Source organism: Bison bison, unplaced genomic scaffold (genome assembly GCF_000754665.1).
Source record: "Bison bison bison isolate TAMUID 2011002044 unplaced genomic scaffold, Bison_UMD1.0 scf7180017864032, whole genome shotgun sequence".
In the NCBI taxonomy this organism is placed as follows: domain Eukaryota; kingdom Metazoa; phylum Chordata; class Mammalia; order Artiodactyla; family Bovidae; genus Bison; species Bison bison.
Genome location: NW_011494604.1, coordinates 2,557,900 through 2,580,104, shown reverse-complemented (window position 1 = coordinate 2,580,104; position 22,205 = coordinate 2,557,900). Strand labels below are relative to the sequence as shown.

The 22,205-nt window shown below is 45.2% G+C and overlaps 1 protein-coding gene across 5 annotated transcripts in view; it reads right to left on the bottom strand.

The window, feature by feature from the left end:
- The window catches only part of KALRN (kalirin, RhoGEF kinase), a 626,732-nt gene that overhangs the window by 201,098 nt on the left and 403,429 nt on the right, over positions 1–22,205 (bottom strand). For all 5 annotated transcript variants that reach the window (XM_010834276.1, XM_010834277.1, XM_010834274.1 and 2 more), the window contains exons 28-33: positions 19,137–19,229; positions 13,582–13,693; positions 11,592–11,782; positions 11,059–11,160; positions 9,322–9,464; positions 6,226–6,328 (exon numbers count right to left, since the gene is read on the bottom strand). In XM_010834276.1, coding sequence (XP_010832578.1) covers positions 6,226–6,328; positions 9,322–9,464; positions 11,059–11,160; positions 11,592–11,782; positions 13,582–13,693; positions 19,137–19,229 — 744 coding nt within the window. The remainder of the gene's footprint in view (positions 1–6,225; positions 6,329–9,321; positions 9,465–11,058; positions 11,161–11,591; positions 11,783–13,581; positions 13,694–19,136; positions 19,230–22,205) is intronic.

The window sequence follows — 22,205 nt, the reverse complement described above, 5'->3', positions numbered from 1 at the left end:
CAAAAGACCAGTCCTTTGCCTCAAGGTAGGGCAGATTTTGGGTGCCATTCACACTCCAGCTCCAGGAGGGATCAGGCTGAGCTGGACTCCAGCTGAAGCCACGTGCACATCTGCCTTAGCTCCTTCTACAATGGGCCCTGTTTCCTGCCCCTTTCCCTGAAGGGGCACCAATAAACTCCATGCACAGGAATCCCGGTCTCAGACTTTGCTTCTAGGGAACTGGAACCAGTATGCTCTCCTTCCTCCCAAGAAGCCCTATATCCAGCCTTATTCTCTGGAGAATTTTTCTACTTAGGAGCCCAAATCTTTATTTTTAAAGATATTAGTTTATTTTATTTGGCTGGGATCTTTCTTTAGTTGTGGCATGTGGGAGCTTCTTCCGCAACCAGGGATCAAACCTTGGCCCCCTCCATTTTAAGAGCACAGAATCTTAGCCACTGGGCCACCAGGGAAGTTTTCCTATGAGCCCATTTAAATGGAGAGTCTATTTTTCTCTCCCCCTATCAACAATAATCCCTACAAGGAAACTAACTTCTTACATTTAAGGCAAGTTCTTCCAATTGCAGCATTAGCCCACTTTTTCTTACAAGAAAAACCTAGGAGCCTTTTTTAGCTCTTGTTAATAGCAGAAGACTAGAATGCCATCCTTTCTCTTTCTGGTTATTTACCTTTCCTCCTTATATAGGAAAGCAAGCCAAAGGAGGGCTTGTTCATTCACTGCTGCCCTCTCAGCATGGAGAGCCGCACCTGCTATGCAGCAGAGCATGAACGGAGAGCACAGCAGAGCATAACAGAGCATGAGTGGAGAGAGATGAAATAGGCCAGTGCACGGGCGGGGCCCTCACCAATATACCAATGTGGGCGCCAGACCCTCTCTGACTACATCCCTTGCACCCAGTGGCCTGCTCTGTGCTTCCAGAGTACATGTGTCAGGATCACCAGGGTCTGATAAACCAGGTGGGGCTCTTTAGTAAAGAAGTTCTTTCCCAGAAGGCTTCTGCAGCCAGGCTGCCCTGCTCCTTGTTAGTGGTATTGTGTTACCGCAGTGAGTGACCTTGTAGGAATCCTTTGTCCCCTTAGTCTGGCCCTTGCCATCTCTAAACAGAATATTTCCTCCCAAACAGTAGAACAAAGTTTTGGTCATAACTCATTACACTGATTTGACAGTTGAGAGTTTAAACACTTCTGAGTTGTATTCTGAAATCTCCAGGCTTCTCTAGGCATTTCCCTGTCCCCCTTCAGCACGTTGTCATTATCAGCCCACCTTGTAACTTAGATCACATTTGCTTGTTTTTGAAATCCCTCATTCAAGTCACAGTCAGCACTGGGATGTTTCAGCAGTATTCTTCTGTTATAATTTTTGCAGAGAATAGCACTTGCAGCTCAATTTCCTGTCTCCAGCCAGCCTGAACATGTCTAGAAATTCACAGCGTATTTTGGATGGAGAGCACCCTTCCTAGGAGGGGTTTGTAATGTTCAATTCAATAAGCACTTACTGAGCACCTCTGGCATAGCTAGTCTAAACAACATATACATGCATAGAGACTGTCACTGCCTAGCTGGCTACTTCTGTACCATTAGTTGGTAATTATTTGGCAGACACCCATCTTGTTCAACGACAAGACACTTCTTCACTACTACCTTATTACTCAGCCTTGCTTGACTAGAATTCTATGATTCTGGATTTCTCTGAAATATGGTTGCAAACTTCCACCACCTAATACATGTATAAGCAAGAGGGTCTTGTAGTCATGTCCAGAGTACCATGAGCATAGTCTGGACAGAATAGGAAGGGGCTCAGACCCAGAGCTCTATGGACAAAGTAAGGACATCCATTTGCCTTCAGGGAAATGACACTTTTACACGGGACAAGGATAAAGTAGAACCTAATTATGCAGACCCATTTGAGAGCAGAACAAACAAAACTTTGGGGAAAGCTATTCATATCATTTACTGAGGCACCCATGTTAGCTTTGTCAGAATTTAATGCAGAATTAAGAATACTAGACTGATTCCTCATCAAGGGAGGACATACCACAAGCAATTCCAGCTTCTCTGTTATAGAGGAAAATGGGGGCGTTCCCTTTCCTAAAAGGAAGAGTCAGACAAGGACAGACCCAAGTTTCAAAACCTGAGTGGGAAATGAGGAAGGGCCAGGTGTTCGTCATTTGTTGGTCTTCTGTTCTCAATCTTGTCTTCATAGTCAGAATTTGGATGAAGTCACAAAAAGTATGTTTAGCCAATAATGCTGGGGAATGCATCTGATACACTGGACAGAATAACTCTGTATTCAAAACATGCTGGAATATGGATGGAATTAAACAAGAGACCATCTAATAGATATTAAATAGTCCAACACTCAGGTTACTAAGTCACCTTCCCAACTAAGAGCGGGCCACAAAAACAGGCAAGGAGATTCCATGAGTCAGCGTTATACATCCTACTATACAGGGTAAAACATCTTAGGGAGGGAGGGCAGGCACTGTTGCTCTAGAACAATAAGCTGAATTTGCATTGGTTAGTTCACATCTAATGTACTGTATGTCACTCTGCAGGCCCCATTTTATATAGATCATTATATACTAGAGTAAATCCGAGGAAAGCAACCAGGATATGGAAAGGTCTGAAAATATATTAATAGAAAGAATAGCTGGAGAAACTGAGAACTTCTAAAAAAGAAGATTAAAAAATAGAAAAAACAAGTCAACTGTCTTCAAATATCTAAAGCTTTAGGGGTTACCACTGGCCAAAGGTGATACAATTTGAGGATTAAAATGAAATACCTGAGAATAATGGATCATAACCCATTAGATAACAAAATAAACCAAGAGCCAATGCTAACAACAAATAGCTACATTTTAGATTCTAAGGCCTAGCAAATGGAAAGTGGAGTTAAGTTGTTCTATTTATATTCAAGCAAACTGAAGCTATGTCCCTTTAGGTCTAATATAGAAAAAACTTTTTGACATTTAATGAACCATGGACCTGGAGGGCAGAACTCTATTCAAGAACTTCCAAAGATCTTTAATCTGCTAAATAATCAAGTACTCTTATTCACAGTCTCTAGCTTTCTATTTCCTTTCTAATAAGATCGAAAGTTAATCTTTACTGAGTGTCTAATAGGTAACAACTAAACATATTTTACTTAACCTTCCCAAAGACTCAGTGAGATGGGTATTATCTTTGTTTTATAGATTGGGAGATTAAGGTGCAATAACTCGTGCAACGTGACACAAAGGGCAAGTGCCAGAGCTGGTATTTGAGCCCAGGTGTGTCCACACTCCTTCTACCCTACCCCACACACAGAGGACACATAAAGTGATTGCAGAGGTGTCTTAGGGTCCCACAGGTCCCGAAGGCCATCCGTCCTGGCCCTTTGATGGTTATGTTCACCATCTATCCAGCCCACAGTTCTACTATTCTCATTCCTCTGGATTAGAAGAAAAAGACTGGGGCTTTTCTAGAAACTCACTGTTAAAATAACCCTGATCTCTATGAGGTATCTCTGCCCCATCCCTTCCCCACAGTCATCTTGTCTGCCCTCCTGCTGAATATGACTCAGCCTACCTGAATTAACCTGTTTTCTCTTTCTCTTCTTCAGAGTCTATTCAGCTGACTCCTTGGAAACCAGTGAAGACTAGTTTCCAGGTCTTGTGGTATAGTTAGGGGGAAAATTTAACACTGTTGATAACATTTATAAATTCAAAGATACCAATAAACAGTTTCTCTGATGAAGGGCAGTGCAGGTCAAAGGGACACATGGCTGTCCCATTCTCACTGCTTAGTGTCAGAAGAGTAAGAACATTCTAATTACGGTACATGGTTGCAGACAGGCCCTCCCTTTATTTGACTGTTCCTAAGTGATTTTCCAGGTTTCCTGGCGGAACACAGAATCTCTCTTCATCTTCCAACCTACTGCTCATATTTCCCAAAGGCTGAGAAGGTAATTGGGAATTGACCAGTCTTCCAGCTGATCAAAGCTTTTTGCTTGAAGTAAGGAAACTTCCAGGTTTCTTTAGCATATTTATAAATACACTATTTGTATGTTTGGCTGCTTTCAGACCACCTGTTTCAGCTTCTTCTTCATTCTAGAGTTCCCTGCCTGCTCTGTTCATTCCCCAAGTACTTCCTGAGCATCCCTGTGTGCTATGTGTCGAGGGGACAGCCGTGAAACAGACAGACATAACCCCTGCCCTCATCAGGGCTTAAGAGCCTGGCTATAGAGACATACATGAAACGAAAATTACACAAATAAGAATTCACACTCAACAAAGAGTCCACATGTCTCTACAGTATCCAGCACAGAGCTTGGCACGTGGTGGGTGCTTTTTCACGAGTATGTGCCTGGAAGTTTTGTGGAATGTGAAGAAGGACCTACTAGCTGAGTTCATCTTAGCACTGGGAGCTCAAAGCTTTGACTTTTAGAGTGAGGAGAAAACATGACAGTGAATCAGGGAGACATGGGTTCTAGTTTCTGCTTTTCTACTCGCTGCTAGGATTTTCTTAGGTGAGTCACTCAGACTTTTTGGCATCAGTTTCCTCACTTGTGAATAACGTGTAACTATCAGGGTTCCTCGTTAATAAAGAAGTGGCTGCTGTCAGAAGTGATCTACTCTAACTGCAATCACCCTGCTAGAAGACAAGGAAAGGCTGGAGTGGAGGCTTCCTAAGACAACTCTTTGGCCGAGGTGTCTAAGGGCCATACGGAAGACAAAGTAGCAGCCTGAAGGGAAGCATCCCCCGGATGACCACCATGGAACTAATAGGCTGCTGGGCTGAACATGGGAAACATGATCACTTACCACCCACTGACTGCTTAAAAAGAAACACTTTCATTCATAGGATACTCTAGGTTATACTTCTAAACAACCAACGGGAGGAGAAAGGAAGTACAGAAATAGTTTTCTTTGTATGTTTAACAAGTAGAAAAATCCAATTTTCCATCTACTCTGATAGTCAAAAATGAAAGCAGGATGTCAAATAGAATTGATTACCCTGCATGTCCTTGAACACTAGTCTAGAGAATGATTTTGCACCATGATCTTAGGAAGTTTCCAGTAAGAAAAAAAAAAAATTGGAAAAATCCTAATAAATGCAGATTATCCTAAAAAAAAGTGTCCCTAATTTAGAAAACTGAAATGAAGTCAGGACACAGCATGTTGCCTGAGGCTGGAGGACTAAGGCCAAAATACTCAGTCTAGAAACTAGGATCAATTAGCCTTTGAAAACCCCTACCTTTATTAATAAAATCCCTAGTATTCAGAAAAGGATCATCTCATACTCTTCTGACCTTCAGGTAAACAGATGAGAGGAGGGTCAGAGACAGAACCTTCCCCGGCTCCTGATGCACATTCAGACCACTGAACTCCTCCCGTGGCTTAAGCAAACACTCCGAGTCTCTGCTACATTCTCCTTTCTTTGGCTCCTCATCAGAGCTCCTTTTACTCACTTGCTCCAAAATGTAAGAGAGCAAGTGACCAGGTTTTCTCCTGAGACAACTACATCCCTCCACATTTTTTCAAACATCACTTCCTGGTCCTCTGTCCCTTAGGAACTGAACCCCAGTACTCTGGCCAGAGAAAGGCATCATTTTCACCAGAGTGCCTTCAGACAGGAGGCCCCTTCCAACTGGCATCTCTGTGGCCATTTCCAAAGTCACTGGTCTTGGTCTAACTTCGGGATGAGCCAGTCACAGCCACTAAGGTCTCTGGAAACTATCCCAGTCTCAGCTTCCTGAGTTCCAGTCTCCCAGAAAGCACAGCCTAATAAGTGCCACTGGGGCATCTCAGGAGAGGAAACCCAGACTCGCTCTCCACTCTCCCCAGTGCTGCTAAGCTTTGATGGCATGAGAGGGCTGGCTGGCCCCTCAATCTTCTGTCCCCTCAGACAAAATCTCCACGCTGTAGCATATCTCCTCCAGTCCTCCAGCTCTTTCCCTCTGGCCGCCACAAAGGCCACTGGCTACTGAGGTCAGGTTCCACCGTGGGAGACATTCCCCCATGGGTGGCCCTCCAGGAGTGGTTAAGCCAGTAGGAAGTCTTGGGGAGGAAGGTTGGCTGTAGCATATCTCCTCCAGCCCTCCAGCTCTTTCCCCTCTGGCCGCCACAAAGACCACTGGCTACTGAGGTCAGGCTCCACCATGGGAGACATTCCTCCATGGGTGGCCTTCAGGAATGGTTCAGCCAGTAGGAAGTCTTGGGGAGGAAGGTTGGGGCACTGGCCTACCTTGTCACTGTCCGCTGTGTTCTGGGAGGTCCTAGAGGCAATGGAGATGGTGTCTGGCTGGCTGCTCCCATCCCCCTGGCTGTCAACATCCTCCACTCCATCCCTGCAGGAAGAAGAGAAAAACAGCAGGGGTGGGGGTGGGGGGAACAACTGTGGGTTTAGAGCACACAAGGATTTCCAGCTGGTCTGGCAGAGCAGAGCCTTAGCACTTTTTAGCAGGGATTTGTCTAAAATTATCCCACTAAAGGAAGCAGTCCCATGTGATTTTCAATGATGTCACTTCTTGCGCTTAGCAAATACATAATCACTATGTTGATAACTGAATACAAAATGACTCTCTATAACTCTTCTGGCCCATGGTACAGAGGGGGCAGCTATTTATTTTCACTAGGAATGGGTCTATAATAGCCAGTAGGGAGAAGCACCTGCTTCTAAGCACCTGCTTAGAACCTAGGCTTCTCTCCAACTGTCTGGGTCATCTGCAACAATCCCAGAGCTCAGGGCATTCAAATAGATTTTGTGCGTGCTGTAACAGGATGGGGGTGGTTTATAGCTGGCTTATAAAGAGAACAGAACTGAGAAGAATTTTTTTTGACCTGTGCTTCTCTTGCTTAAGAAAATTGGGTGGATATTTTCTCCAGGGGAGATGATCCTTGGGAAGGTCCTTATGTTGGACCCTCAACTCCTGTGTCTGGAGGAAGAGTTTATTGCCTTCATTTTGGTGGGTCTTACTGATCGCATGCTTATTTATGATGACTTCTTATAACATAGAAAGCCAAGGCATCTTCTCAAAGATAAGAGGACAGTCACAGATTCTGCAGCAGCTCTGGAGCCAGCTGTGCTCCTGAGGGTCTGACAGGACAGGCTCCCAAGTGTACTCCTGGCCTTTGGACCCCTTCCTAGGCCCCTGGACCATTTCATTCACATGCTCCCTCAATTCTGCTGCTTTACAACTGGGTCCCAATCCCATACTGAACACAAAGGCTGGGCCAAGGGGCATTAGCGGTCTGGCAACTGGTGAAAGCCAAAGGGTCCATGTCAGGAAAAACTGGAGGTGTGGGCCAGGGGTTGGATAAATCAGCACAGGAAATGACAGCACTTCCTATGGGGGGTCTATGTGAAAGTCATACCCCTGCTGCAACTTTAGAAAAATATGGCCTTAGGGGAAATGGGAACTCACTGCCCGAGAGTGTTACTCCATGGGCAACATTTATTGAAGCTGTCTCATCAAAGTCTACACAATTACAATCTACAGTGTGGGAGAACATGGACATGTGTGTGCATGTGTGCATACATGTGATGCATATGTACATACACAGAGAGTGCTAATCATAAGAAGTTTCTCCCACTCAGAATAATTCTAAGTCGACTGTTTTCTCACCACCACTTGTGGGCTTGGGAAATGCCAACTTATTTTAATAATATAAGCCACACGTTCGTAGGAAGGAAAATCTGCTGTAAAAAAAAATTACGTGATGCGTTTCAAAACCAAAAATAAAGGACATTTAGATCATCTGTTATTTTAGATATCTGGAACACTGCTCCCCACCATTTGTAGATAGTTCCGAGCTGGCTGTACTTCCTGCTTCCTACTGTTCTGGCCCATTGCAGGACCTTCTGGTCCACTCCAGATGAAGCTAGTTCTGGGGAAGGTGAGGAGCCTAGCCAGGAGGGTAGGAAGTATTCCCCAAGCCAACCCATTCCTCTGTAAACTCTGTCCCCATATATAGGGAGCCAAGCTAATGAAATAACACAACACCTGGCTGTTCTCTGCAGAGTCCACCAAGGTTTCTCACTCTCTCATCACCTGACAACGACCAAGGCAAGGCATGAGGCATTTCCAAGGTATGTCCATCCCATGTTCTAGAAATGCTCAAATTCTACTAGAGGAGAAAGGGGCTCTTTCCCTGGACAGCCTTGCCTGAATATCCTTTCCCATCAAGGTTCTGGACCTTGACTTCCTTATAACTGTTTTTCATTCTCTCTTTTATTGAAGTAAAGACTCGCTACAGAAGGATCCGTCTCTAGCACTAAACTAATTGTGCCCCTTACCCTGACACAGGTAACTGAAAATAACCCCTCCCCAGCACAGTCATAACTGTTCTTTCAGCACCTAGAAGGGGCCTTATCCTGGCCATGCATGTCCTGGGGCTCCTGCCCCTGGGGGAATCTCTCTCTACCTTAGCCACACCCTTCTTTTGACTACCATCTCTCCTGGTGGCTCCCTGGCTTGTGTATGCTGGCTGGTACCAAAGGGTCAACTAAATCTTCTGAATTTATTCCATTCATGAATAGGAGAGAAGACAGCCTGTTATCACCAACATCCATAACCTCCAGAACTCTGTTTTTACTTTTTTTTTTTTCCTCGAGTTTTCCAAAATTGACATGAAGTTTTTCTATTCTTTCTTTTAAAGTGCCCTCCAAAGAGTCATTGAAAGTGACTGTCACAAGGAGACTTGAGAAAGAAATACTTAAGCAGTCACCCACTGGTATAGGGAAAACTGGGATTCAGAAGGACCCAGAGAGATGAAGATATTTAAAAAAAAGTCATCTTCTGCCCAATCACAAGGCTTGCCTCAAATGAAAGAAGATGAGGGCTTGACAGGGGTGGGGGTGTAGAGTAAGAGCTGCAGTGATGGCATACCCCTGCCTGTCACAGCCCTTCGCTGTCTAGCCGGTCCAGAGAGCCCTCCCCTCAGCCACCTCCCTCCCAAAGCCTTCCCCATACACTTCACTCTAGTGCCCATCACAAGTCCTCTCTCCATGATGCCTGCAGCATTTCCCGTCCCTACCGGTGGTCCTGGCTCTTCTTGTTTAATTATCCCACGTGTGAGACATGCCTGTCAGATGGTTCTTGAGCAAATGGACTCCCTTTTATATTCCTGGGGTACCCAACACACTCAGGTGCTCACTGAAGCTCTGCTGAGTATAACTGACAGTGATGGGCGAGGTGCTTAAGAGGAGGTGACTCCTCTTAGGTAGAATTCAGTGGGGTGTCACAGAGAGGGGTGCACCACCCCCACAGAAGCAAAGGTTTACCCCACCCCCGCTCCCTGAAGCCTGTGAGGCTGTGCTAGGGGCAGAGACCCTGGTTACCTCTTACTATTGTTCCTCTGTTTGGCTGGTGTTTTGGGGAGCTGAATTGGCTCCTTCAAAGCTCCTTTCAGGTGAATGATCCTTTCTTGAATCACCTCTCGAATGTTCTTGATCCACTCCTGCTTGGTTTCTATGTTGGAGGCCTGCAGTGCCATAGGGAGAGACAGTAAGAACCTCATTTCCCTCAATCCACCGAAACAGTTCTCAACCCTTCTCTTGCAGGCTTAATCCATCATTGGTCAAGGATATCAAATGTTGGAGGGGTTTATTTCTCTGTTTTTTTTTTTTAATTTTTTATTATTGTTATTATTATTATTTTTTACTTTACAATATTGTATTGGTTTTGCCATACATCAACATGCATCCGCCACAGGTATACATGTGTTCCCCATCCTGAACCCCCCTCCCACCTCCCTCCCCATACCATCCCTCTGGGTCATCCCAGTGCACCAGCCCCAAGCTTCCTGTATCCTGCATCGAACCTGGACTGGCGATTCGTTTCTTATATGATATTATACATGTTTTAGTGCCATTCTCCCAAATCATCCCCCCACCCCTGGTTTTATACTTGTGACTTCAATCCCACGGACATGCTTTTCCAACTCCTTGAACAGGGCTCTGACCTCAAGACTCAATGCAAACTTCGACAGGGTCATTTTCAAAGTATTTAATAACTTTGGAGGCACTGACCAACAGTGATATCTGCCCCTGCTGGACCAAGGATTAACACTTCAGTTACTGGATTCTGGGGAGGTCTGGAGAACACAGGAGGGGCAACAAGGGGGTGTTTGGAGGCAGCAGCCACTTACCAAGTGGATATATAGACCTGGATATACTGGTCTAACTCGGATACACTTATATCGAACCTGGATATAAGTCCAACGCCCATATGACTACATAGGCTTGTACTAACTGCGTTGGTCCCAGGTTTTTAGGCTAGTAAACCTGTTAATTGAAGGCACTGCTGTCACTCCATGAATACCCCATTTGTCTTCATGGAAGTCTGTTCAGGTACTTCTTCCTCATGCCGGGCAGCAGCCATGCTGACAACTCAGAGTGAACAAGTGTGAAGCTTGCTCAGGGCTGGCCCATGTCTTCCTTGGTGATGAGCACTTCCCTGAGAAGCACACAACTGATGGATGTGCCACGTGCAGGATCTGTCCTCGGTTTCACTAGCGTGACCACAAGTGCTCACTCAGCTCCCTGTGATGTGTACTCTGGGGAGCTGAGTGGACTCCTTAGGGACCCTTCTCAACACTCCTCTCAATCGGCCTAGTTCCCATGCTCGCTCGTATGATTCACTAGAGTTTCTAGAATGTAAGGGTCTATATCTCACACAGAGCCTCCACTGAGCAGAATACCTTATATGCGGAAGGTGTTCAGGAAAGAAATGTTGAATGAATGTAGAGCAAAACAAGGTGACTTTTGCCAAAGGTCAGTTGTCATCCTTGACACTTGAAGTGGCCACATGGGCAGAACATATTTAAGTGGGCCCCACTAAGGCCATTCCCTGCCTTCTTCCTTCCACACGCCAACAAGTACCTGGACTTAGAGACCAGTAGTCTGAGATTTTAGGCTACTTTCATGATAGAATTTGTGTCTGAACATCCATGTGGGGCTGCCCTCCTGAGGAAGCCCAGAGGCCCCAGCTTTTAGGCATATCCTGCCCACATCCCTCTAAGCCCCCTTTGGTTACCCCCAACCCTGGTCTTGTGCCCAGCAGAGAGCAATACTTACTTTCAGCACTGTTTTATTGTCTGAGGATGGGGTGCGCCCAGACCACAAGGCGAATTTGCAGGGATCGCCCTCTACGTGTTCGGTCACACCCAGCTCTGAGGTCTGTAGACAGGAAATGCCTGTGAGAGGCGGGGAAGGGGAGGGCGGTGGGGAGACTTAGGGCTGGGGTGGGAAGGGAAAGGCAACAGAGAGGAGAGTACCGGAGGGAGGGGCTCTGGTCAATCAAACTTAAACAGACCAGATGTTCTGTTCTTCTACCCAGGATGAAAGGACCTACAGGCACGTGCCTGATGAGCAGGTAGCAGGGAGGGAGGGTGAAGAGGGAGGCGCCCACGCCAACAGGAAGAAGAAAGGTCAGCTCTAAGATGCGGAAGTGGGCTGAGGGGGCACTTTCCAACTAGGATGCCTTTCGCTTGTCCAGGATGGTGTTGGTGTGGCACCAGGGGAGAGATGAGCAGAGTGTACAAGATCACTTCCTGCCCAAGGGAGCTAGCAAATGGGGAGACTCGTCTGACCCCACCTGCCCCACCTACCAGTAGCTTGTTCTTGTAAACATATTTTGTGTGTCCTGAAGAGTCTTTGATCTCCTTGCTGAAAACCAAGGAGATCTCAAAGAGGAATAGGTGTCGCTCCCGCCCTTTCCGGATCAGCGACTTGGGGTCCCACACTTGAAAGGCATCTTGTAAAATCAGCTCCCCCTGCACGTCCAGGTTCTCGTCGAACCCTGAAAAAAACCCGTTTCCAGTCTGTGTGATTTCTCCACCACATGTGGGCCCCTTGCTCCAGTCCCCTCTTGGAGGCAGGCTTCCTGACAGGGACCCCTCAGCTCCCACACTTTTCTCTCAGGCTGATTCCTGTGGCTCCTGCACACCTCAGAGGACAGCTCTATGGCACTGGGATCAGACCCCCTTTCTGCCCCAGGTCTCCTCTACCGAACCAATGTCAGGGGAATCTCACGCAGAGCTCCAGAGCAGTCTCCCCCAGCCTTCTGCCAGCCGGGGAGTGCCTGCAAGGGCAAACGCCATCTCTCCTTCTCCCTCCACAGCTCCCACTGTAGCTGACCTGGAGCCCAGAATGGGGCTGACGACACACACTGCCTGCGTGCCCCCGACTCCACTCCATTTGTTGTCACTTCATTTCCTCATTTCTTATGCTCCATTCCTAGGACTTCCCTTTGATAGCTCCTGTACTATGCGGTGCACAAGCCTTCAGCAATTTATATTCGTATCATTTTAACGGAGGTTCTGAAACTTTATTGTGTATAAGAATCACCTAAATTGATTATGAAAGCACATAATCAATTCTTCAATCCCTAAAAGACTGGGATTCAGTAGGAGTGGGGTGGAGCCCATGAATGTGCACTTTTAAACAAGCTCTCAGGTGCTGCTGCTGTTGGTCCATAGAGCCTACCTGAAGTACCTGGATCCAGAATACAGGTCAGGGACAGGCTGGAGGAGAAGGTGCTCAGAGAGGCAGACGTGGGGGAGGGGTGGGGAGCAGGTGTGAACAGAAGAGTAGGAGGTGGAGAAGGTGAGATGCTAGGAATAGGTGCAGATAGTCAGTGCTCAGTCTGGAGAAGGTAATCATGGCTCCTCTGCATGAAGAAGTGGGCTTCCCGTGTTAAGAGTGGTCAGGATATACTGAAACCAGACCAAGTCTTCGGCAGTGTTGGGGTAAGGGGCAGGGAAGGAAAAGTGGTCTTGAAGACAGGAATACCCCACAGGGTTACTATGTACTACAAAGAAGACTTGCCTCCCTTATCTCACCTGTTTGCCAGCCCAGGTTGGGATATGGAATATTAACTCATCTAACAGTTTTGACCATGGCTGCTCTGCCCTCATCTGCTGGGTTTTGTGGTGTTGGGAGTGCTTTATTGTCTCTGTGCCAGGTTTCTGGGTCCCTAGAACATGGTTCCAGTGGACTGAAGGAGCTTTGACAAAGTCCCATCAGTTTTATCTGGCTGGACTTGACTCACGTGCTACGAATGGGTGAGGGTAGTTGCACACTGACATGAATGTACTTGATGCCACTGAAGTGTACATTTAAAAATGGTTAAGATGGTAACCTTTATGTTATATGTGTTTTAAAAGAATAAAAAAGAGAGAAGGACAAGGCTAAAGACAGTGTGTGTGTGTGTGTGTGTGTGTGTGCGCAGGATTTCTGCTTATTATGATGACAAGTGCGATGCAGATGCTATGCAGATGAACAGGACTGCTATGGGTCAGGGTTTTCACACCTTTACAGTAAGGATGATGATGGCTTGTCCTACTCTGGCTCTCAGGCAGCAGGTTGTCCACATATCTGATGTGACACAGGCCTGGGGCTACCTGGAGGCAGGTGATAGCTGAGCTGGCCCCTGTAGATCTCCTCTCACACTTCCCCAGGACCTATGGAACAACTTGCCATTTCTCCTCTCTTCCAGCCTGGCACTCTGCATGACTTCACACCACTTCCCCCCCATGACGCCAGTTCCACAGCTTTAGGAAAGGAGGAGGCTCCCCGGGAGGCTGAGCGCACAGCTACCTTCCAGCATGCTGACGTGCATGGCGTCGTTGGCTCTCTTTGGGACACTAAGCATCACCTCCAGGCCTTCCTTGAGCTCCCCTTTTCCTTCTTCACAGCAAGTTAAAAGCTCCTGTGAAAAGGTCCAGACACAGAACAGTTTCCCCCAGCTTCCCCAGCCTCCCACTACCTAACCCCTCAAGGCAATTATATACCAGTTCCTCAAGGAATTATGTGCTGTGTGCTTAGTCACTCAGTTCTGTCCATCTCCTTGCAACCCCATGGACTGTAGCCCACCAGGCTCCTCTGTCCATGGGGATTCTCCAGGCAAGGATGCTGGAGTGGGTTGTCACGCCCTCCTCCAGGGGATCTTCCCAACCCAGGGATTGAACACAGGTCTCCCACATTGCAGGTGGATTCTTTACTGTCTGAGCCACCAGGGAAGCTAGCTTCATTGTCTGTGATAGTCCCCTCTGGGAACCCCTCTGGGGTGGAGAGGTTATCACCAAAGAATTCAACCATCATGCTTTTCCCAGACTGAGTTTCCTCAGCTCAATCTAATCCAACTAACTCAACCCAACTCCCAAGTGGCTGGCACTAGAAGTGAGCAACTAGGGTATTCTCTGTCACCCAACTAACCTGAGGTCAGGGAATACCCCTGGCAAAACATACAAACAGAGGTGCAGTACTATGCGATCATAGAGGACACACAGCACTCACACATCACTGCACGCCAACCTCCAGCACCACGTTTATTGACACACCTCTACCACCTGAATGACTTCTTCCACACTGGGAACAACTAGGGATTATGGAAAGTATAGGTTTATAGCTTTTCAGAGTCCTAAAAGATTTTTAGATTATATGTATTAGATGTCGGCCCAGGGCCAACAGATAGGATCATGGACTAGTCCCTGGATTGTCAAATGAGGACACTGTGCTCAAGAGGGACATGGGTTTTGCCCAGGTTATAGAACTCATTGGAGGCCATGTAGAGGCTTGAATCCAGGTCTCTTGAATCCAAATCCAGTACTCCATCCACCAGGCCAACCTGCCTTCCCCCTGTCCTCCTGGACCATGCTCTCTCTTTAACATCTCCATTGGAGACTAGGTCTTTACCCTTTCCATAAAAGATATATAATATCTGGTTGATGGAGAAAAGATAATTTCCAACTATCCTAGTAACCATAAAGACCATTTGAAATGATTTCACTCAAACCAGAGGAATGCTGGCTTTCACTTTTCCTATCAGGGTTATCATATCTTGCTCACTTTGACTCTGGAAAGGAAGAAGTTAAGCAACAGATCTACAAACCATACTTCCCCCTTCTGGGGAGGGGGAAGGCAGGGAATGGGTGGATGGGTGGGGATGCACTTCCAGGAAAGAAAGAAAGTTGACAAGACCAAACCTTATAAACACATCAATGACAGACCTCCTGACAAACTAGGTACCTGCCAGCAGGAGACTCCTTATTTATGGTGTGCTTTTAGTAGGATCTGTCTGGCCTGTCTATGACTTCTTATGGTAGACAAACCTACAATCAATGGCTCCCTGGAAAGTATCAAATAAGTTACACAACTAAGTAAAAAGTGATTACATTTCATGATGAAATGGCTCTCTTCAGGGTAAGTGATAGGATGCAACACACATCATTTAGAAACTTTGCATGCCAATCAAGATCTCAGCATATCCTGATGTTGTAAGAAAGGTCTTGGAGCTTTTGGTGGTCCTGGACTTCTGTGTTTTATCTCTGTCTTGGATTATCTGTATCTTTGAAATTATTAGTAAAGTAAGATATCTGATTAGTGATCATCTGATATGAAAATCCAGGCCTTTGTGTTATCTTCCCACATGAAGAAGGGATCTCTGAGTGTCCAAAGAAGAGATACACCACCTAGAGCAGACGCTTGGGAGGTAGACCAGATCATTTCTCAGCTCTGTCTTTGGTTCCAGTCAGTGTAACAGCATCATTGTTCAGAAAGCTGCATTTACTTCTGCCAACCTTAAGTTCTCTTCCCTTACCTAATTTTAACCCTCCCAACTGGTTCTCATATATCATCAAAGGAATTTCTAGGCAGAAACATAAGAGGGAAATAAGAAATAGGCTACAGTTTGTAACAGAAAACACCAATTACTTTAACCTCCCAAAGCAATTTGGCATGTCCACCAACCAACCAGCAAAACCAGTGAGTTCTCCTCAGATCTCTGCTATAGTTTATGAAACGGAGAAAGTTCCACATTTAATTTAGACTGAAAAGGACAGCTGTAGCAGATTTACACAGAGAATATTGAACACTCTGACTTTCACTTTTATGCAACACCTAAAGGGAGGAACTCCAGAGGATACTGATAATTAAATATCCGTTTACTTGGAATAATGGAGAAGGCAATGGCACCCCACTCTTGCCTGGAAAATCCCATAGACGGAGGAGCCTGGTAGGCTGCAGTCCATGGGGTCGCTAAAAGTCAGACACGACTAAGCGACTTCACTTTCACTCTTCACTTTCATGCATTGGAGAAGGAAATGGCAACCCACTCCAGTGTTCTTGCCTGGAGAATCCCAGGGACGGGGGAGCCTGGTGAGCTGCCGTCTATGGGGTCGCACAGAGTCAGACACGACTGAAGTGACTTAGCATTACTTGGAATAAAGCTGACTTAAATGAGAAAATAAATCCCATATTATTTATTTATAGTAAAAGCTCAGTAAACTTTTTTTCTTTTACTCAGCAAGCACTCGGCTACAAGCACATTTGAAAGAGGTTAAAATTATCTTACTAAGTCTCTTCTTCCCCAAATAACTTTAAAACATTTCTACAGCAAATTCCCCCTACTTTACTGTCTTCTCTCTCAGTTACCTGCATAGTCTTCTCTTTCTAAAACAGCTAATCACAGAGTTAAAGCCCAGAGCCCACCCTTCCATCTGCCTAAAGCAAAGCACAGGGCAGCCTATCCGTTGTCCACATCTCTCCCTTGTCCAAGGCACAAAATTCATCCTAGGAACTTCAGCCTTAGGGATTAACAAGGAGGGGTGAAAACTTATATTTCTCTTAGAACTGGGGCCTAATTGACTGGAGACTGTGGCAGTGTGGATGGGTGAGTCAGTTTTATTTTATTTAAAAAAAATTCACAACCCCACTAATTCCTGAAAGAGCTTTGGAAATACTTAAGTTTGAAAACCACACACACAAAAATCTTGTATAATAATAATCATTTAGAAAGGTCATACATCATGTGGGCTAGGGAAGGAGAGGATAATTATATACAGTTGTTATTGCTGCTATTTAGTTGCTAAGTTGTGTCTGACTCTTTTGTGACCCCATGGACTGTAGCCCACCAGGTTCCTCTGTCCATGGGATTTCCCAGGCAAGAATAATGGAGTGGGTTGTCATTTCTTCCTCCAGGGGATCTTCTCGACCTAGGGATCAAACCTGGGTCTCCTACATTGACAGGATTCTTTACCACTGAGCCACCAGGGAAGCCCAACAGTACAGTACTTTTCATTTAAATCTATAACCCTACTCCATCCAACTGCCCATTCATTATGCTTACTCAAATGTTTTGTCAGAATCCAGGATAGAAGATTGTTCCCCACCTCTGGGGTAAGGAGAAACTCCTGTAAGTAACCATAAAACTAGACACTATCTGACAGTCAAAGGCAAAGAAGGACCTCAAGTTCTTGTGATTAAAGAGCAGAGACATTACTTTGTCAAACAAGGTCCGTCTAGTCAAAGCTATGGTTTTTCCAGTAGTCATGTATGGATGTGTGAGTTGGCCTATAAAGAAAGCTGAGCACCAAAGAATTGATGTTTTTGAACTTTGGTGTTGGAGAAGACTCTTGAGAGTCCCTTGGACAGCAAGGAGATCCAATCAGTCCATCCTAAAGGAGATCAGTCCTGGGTGTTCATTGGAAGGACTGATGCTGAAGCTCCAATACTTTGGCCACATGATGCAAAGAACTGACTCATTGGAAAAGACCCTGATGCTGGGAAAGACTGAAGGCAGGAGGAGAAGGGGACAACTGAGGATGAGATAGTTAGATGGCATCACCGACTCATGGGCATGAGTTTGAGTAAACTCCAGGGGTTGGTGATGGACAGGGAAGCCTGGCATGATGCAGTCCATGGGGTCACAAAGAGTTGGACACGATGGAGTGACTGAACTGACTGACTGTCTGGCACACCAATTTTTCAGGAAAGAATATCCATGCCCTACGCTGAGATCTTGGGAGAATTTTTGTGAGTCTTTATATAAGAAACTTCAAAAACAGAATGGCATCTTCAAAGTTCTACCCGAACAGCTGTGATGGTCTGCACATAGTTACTTCTGACACTAGTCCTCAGTAAAGGCCAAAGGCATGGATGCCCTGTGGTGATTCTCTAAGTCATTTTCTGCAGGGTTGGCAGGCTGGAGTGCCTGGAAGTGAAGTCCTGAAGTTGAGGAAGGTGAAGGTTTGAAGGACAGGGCTGAAAAATAAGGATGACATAAGACCCAGCCCTAACCCAGAAGAGAGAAGAGAGGTTGGGGCGGGGCTCACTGCTGCCCCCACTCTTCTCATCACAGAACTACAAGTGCTCAGTAGGACCCCACAGACAGGAAAGGCGGGCGCACTTCAACATGAGTAGAATCTAGATTTGAAACAAGACTGGTTTTCAGGTTTACTGAACCAGCTAGGAAATGTGAGGTTCAGCAAGCATCTCATAGAACTGAATTTCATCAGAGTTTCTCTAGAACTATACTACTTACGACATGCTTCTCACAATCCTTTTTTTGCATTTGAGAAGTGACCAGAAATATAGTCAAACTTAGGGAAAACTCCACCCTTACACATTAAGAGTTAATGTAGATACAGTTATATAACTGCCTAAGATATAGACTTCCCAGGCTTTCTTTGAGAAGTGTCACATTTTCAGACTGTTAGTGTATTCTTCTCTGAGAAGAATCAGCCCAAATCACATAGTATTTTATATAATTTGATGATTTGACTCTTAAAGAAAAGGATTGGGAGAAAAAACATATCTCCTGGTTGGCTCTAGAAGAACCCGTAACACGTAGGAGCCTACAGATACAGAGTTGTCATTGTGTCTTTGTATGTACTTTCAAACTATTTCCTCTTTAAAATCTCCTAGTCTAGACAAACAGAGATAAAGGCAATGATAGGTGCTGCCCTGGGCCTCCACTGCCCATGCTGGCACTGACCCTAAGACCTTGATCCTGGATCCTACCAAGCAAGGGCCACCAGGAGGAATCTGCCCAGAAGGGAAGGACGGGAGAGTCTCTGTGTACCCACCACTGTCTGGGGTGGCAGTCACTAGGAGATGTGCAGTGGTGGATATGAAAACAATCACAATCCATCCCTGCTTCCATTTCTCCTCTTTCCCCCAAAATAAGCATGTGAGATTTCATAGGATAGAACATGCAGTCTGGAGCCAGCAATGGCAGCGTGGGCTCATTGCTGAAGTTCTGCTCTAGGCAGATGAAAGGTCTTCAGGTAGAAGCTTTCCCATGCCTGGGCAAAGCTAGGATTCCTTGGACCTGGTTGGCAGTGTGGTCAGGGTGACAGAGAGGGGGGAGGTACCTTCAGGAGCAGCTGGTACTTGGTAATCCTCTGGACAGGCTTAATTAGGTAGGAAGAAATGGAGTTGGCCAGACCATGCCGCTGCTGTATCTCCTACAGGGATGAAAATGGACACTGTTAGACACGGTGGGACATGTGAACATATGTGTTCTGGGAGGAGGTGGGCAGGGTTAAGGAGAGAGGAGAAAAGAAAAAGGTACAAAATGATTAGAAACTATTCTTGGAAGGGGAAAAAAGGGAAAATGTATAAACCAAAACACATAGGAAATCATCACTGTGTCTTTAGATGATAATGAGTGCCTGAGCAGTAGAGAGGCTCACACCTAGATTCTGGAACAAGTGAAAATACAGTTAGATAAGCGAGATGTACATGGGTCATTGATGGCGTAGAGCTAAAAGGATGAATTAGGGTTTGATGGTGAGTTTTTCAAGGGTCAAGTTTCGCAGATCTTATATAGAAGAAAAACATGGTGAAAACAATGTTTCAGAAAGACTCATATAAGCCTAATAGCAACACAGAGAGTAGAGATTGGGAAAGAGACACAGAGACCAGTCCAGAGATTACTGCAGAAGTCTAAGTGTGTAAAAATAGAATTACCATCAATCCAACAATTCCATTCCTGGGTATATACCCAAGAGAAATCAAAACATATGTCCACAAAAAACTGCTGCAAAATATTCATAGTAGTATTATTTTATTAAGAGTAGTGAAAAGGTGGGCATAACCCAAATGTCCATCAACTGATGAGTGAAAAAACAAAATGTATTACAGTCATACAACAGAGTATTTTTTTGGCCATAAAACAGAATGAAATACTGAGACATGCTACAACATAGATGAACCTTGAAAGCCTTATGCTAAGTGAAAGAAGTCAGTCACAAAAGAACACCTATCATTCCATTTTTAAATGAAATGTCCAGAAGAGGAAATCTATAGAGATGGAAAATAGATTGTCAGTTGCTCAGAGCTGGGGGTGTAGGGAGGATAAGGTGGAGTGTGTGGGGATGCCTTATGAGGTGATGAACACGCTCTAAAATTGACTGTGAGGATGGCTGCACATGTCTGCGAAGGTACTAAAACAAACCGTACCCTCTACATACGTCTATGTCTGCAGGTGTGTAATGTGGGGGCTTGCCATAAATGAAGGTTAGTGAGCACAAAGCATCGGGAGAATTACAAGAAACATTTTAAACCTAAAGTAGGACTTGTTACGGGCCATGAAGGAAGGTGAAGCAAAGGGAATAATAATAGTCATAAATCATTCCATTTTCCTCCAGCTATCCCAGAAGGTGGCAATTTTCTCACTCATTTGCCTCTTCCCTAAAGTTGTGTGTTTATATCAGGACTTGTTCAAGGAAAATGGGCAAAACAGCTGGCAGCCTGACCCTATTTGGGCAAATTAACATTTTGAGCTTATCTGGGGCTTTGGCAGGAGAGCTCAGGCAATAAGGCACTTTGACTGGCTTCCCTCTCTAACAAGATGCTGAGTTCCTGGTAGGCTTCATGTGGAGAGTAAGGAAGGGGTGGTGTCCAGTGGCTGGGTCAGCCAACCAAGCTTAGTAATCAACAGGGTACCAGTCATCACCGCCTCACAGCTCCTACGTCTGGTGTAGAAAATGCTGGATCATGTCAATGTGTGGGCCTTTCTGGTGCTTGAATTTTCTGTGCTCTCTTTACAGTAATGGATAACAGAGCTGTCTTTATTGGGGGTTTAATCTCTGATAGAAGGAGGGCCTAAAGTAGATGGTCTCTAAGTATAGCATTTAGGGAAACTCTTCTGATGGGAGGGAAAAAGCTACAAAGATGATGCTTTCTGGAACATTTAGGGAACCATCAGGAGAGTTTGCTGCCCTCTCTCCCCACCTCTAGGCCAAGCTCCAGGAACTCCTACTGGACTGGTTTTCTGTCTTGCATTGGCCTCCCCAACTAATGTACAGGCTTATTAGGCATGATATTAGAAACAGGGGGTAGGGTGTAAAATTTGGGGTATGTCCAACTTATAAATCAAAGCCTAGAAATTGGCTAGAAACAGGAATATGAGGAATATAGGATGAGAGGAAAATGCAGATTAGCACCAGACACTGTAACATGTAAAAAATGAACCAGGCAAACCATGAGTCAACCTTCTCAGGAGCTCACAAAAGGCATAGTATGGCATTTGTAACCTTCAAAAGGCAGATGGTTACAAATGCCATAAAGAGACAAAGTATACTGCACATAAAGAGAAAGGCAAGGATTCACGTAGGAAGCAACACATGACTGTGACCGTTTAAGGATAGGAAGACTTCTAAGGGTGTCTACGTGTGCCTGTGTGCAGTGTGTGCAAAGGGCTCATGGTCTATCTTAGGCAGTGAGAATAGTGTGTGCAAAGATAAGGAGGCAGATGAGTCTGCAGCCTACTCAGAGCACAGGATATGTATGTTCAGAAAAATGTGAAGTGGAAGACAGGACACAGTACATTTAAAACTTCAAAAAGACTCTTCTAGATACTATTGATAAAAAACCAGAAATATATTAAGAGAAACACATTATTAAGGAGAGAGAATAGGAGTAAAGGGCATCTAAAATGATACCCAATAACTTCTGATACCAAGTCAGAGAAGTGTTTTCTTGAGTTTTAAGTTTAAACAAAACCTCACAAATTTCACTTTGGGACCATTTCCATAGTAATACTCCATCTTTAAAAATCATGTCTGTTTTTTCTTGTCTGGCTTTCACCCATTCAAGTATTATTCCTTCACTGAGCAACAAGACACTTGTAGAATCATTTCTGTTACAGCAAGTAAGGCTAGAAAGATGCTCAGAGAAGGATTATTTTGTAAACTTGAGTATGGGAACCATGTTTGAATGTCTGTGAGCCCATGGGACCTGGCACATTATCTTGCTTACAGTAGACATTCAAGTATTTAGAGAAGGAATGAGTAGGCAGAAAGTTAGACTGATAGACATTTAAAATTTTCTGAATTTCAAGTGTTTGTTACTTCTGCTATGACTCTCAGAATAGCCATCATTGTTATCACCTATCTCTCATTGAACTTCACTTTTTTATTCTCATTTCTTTCTCCCCC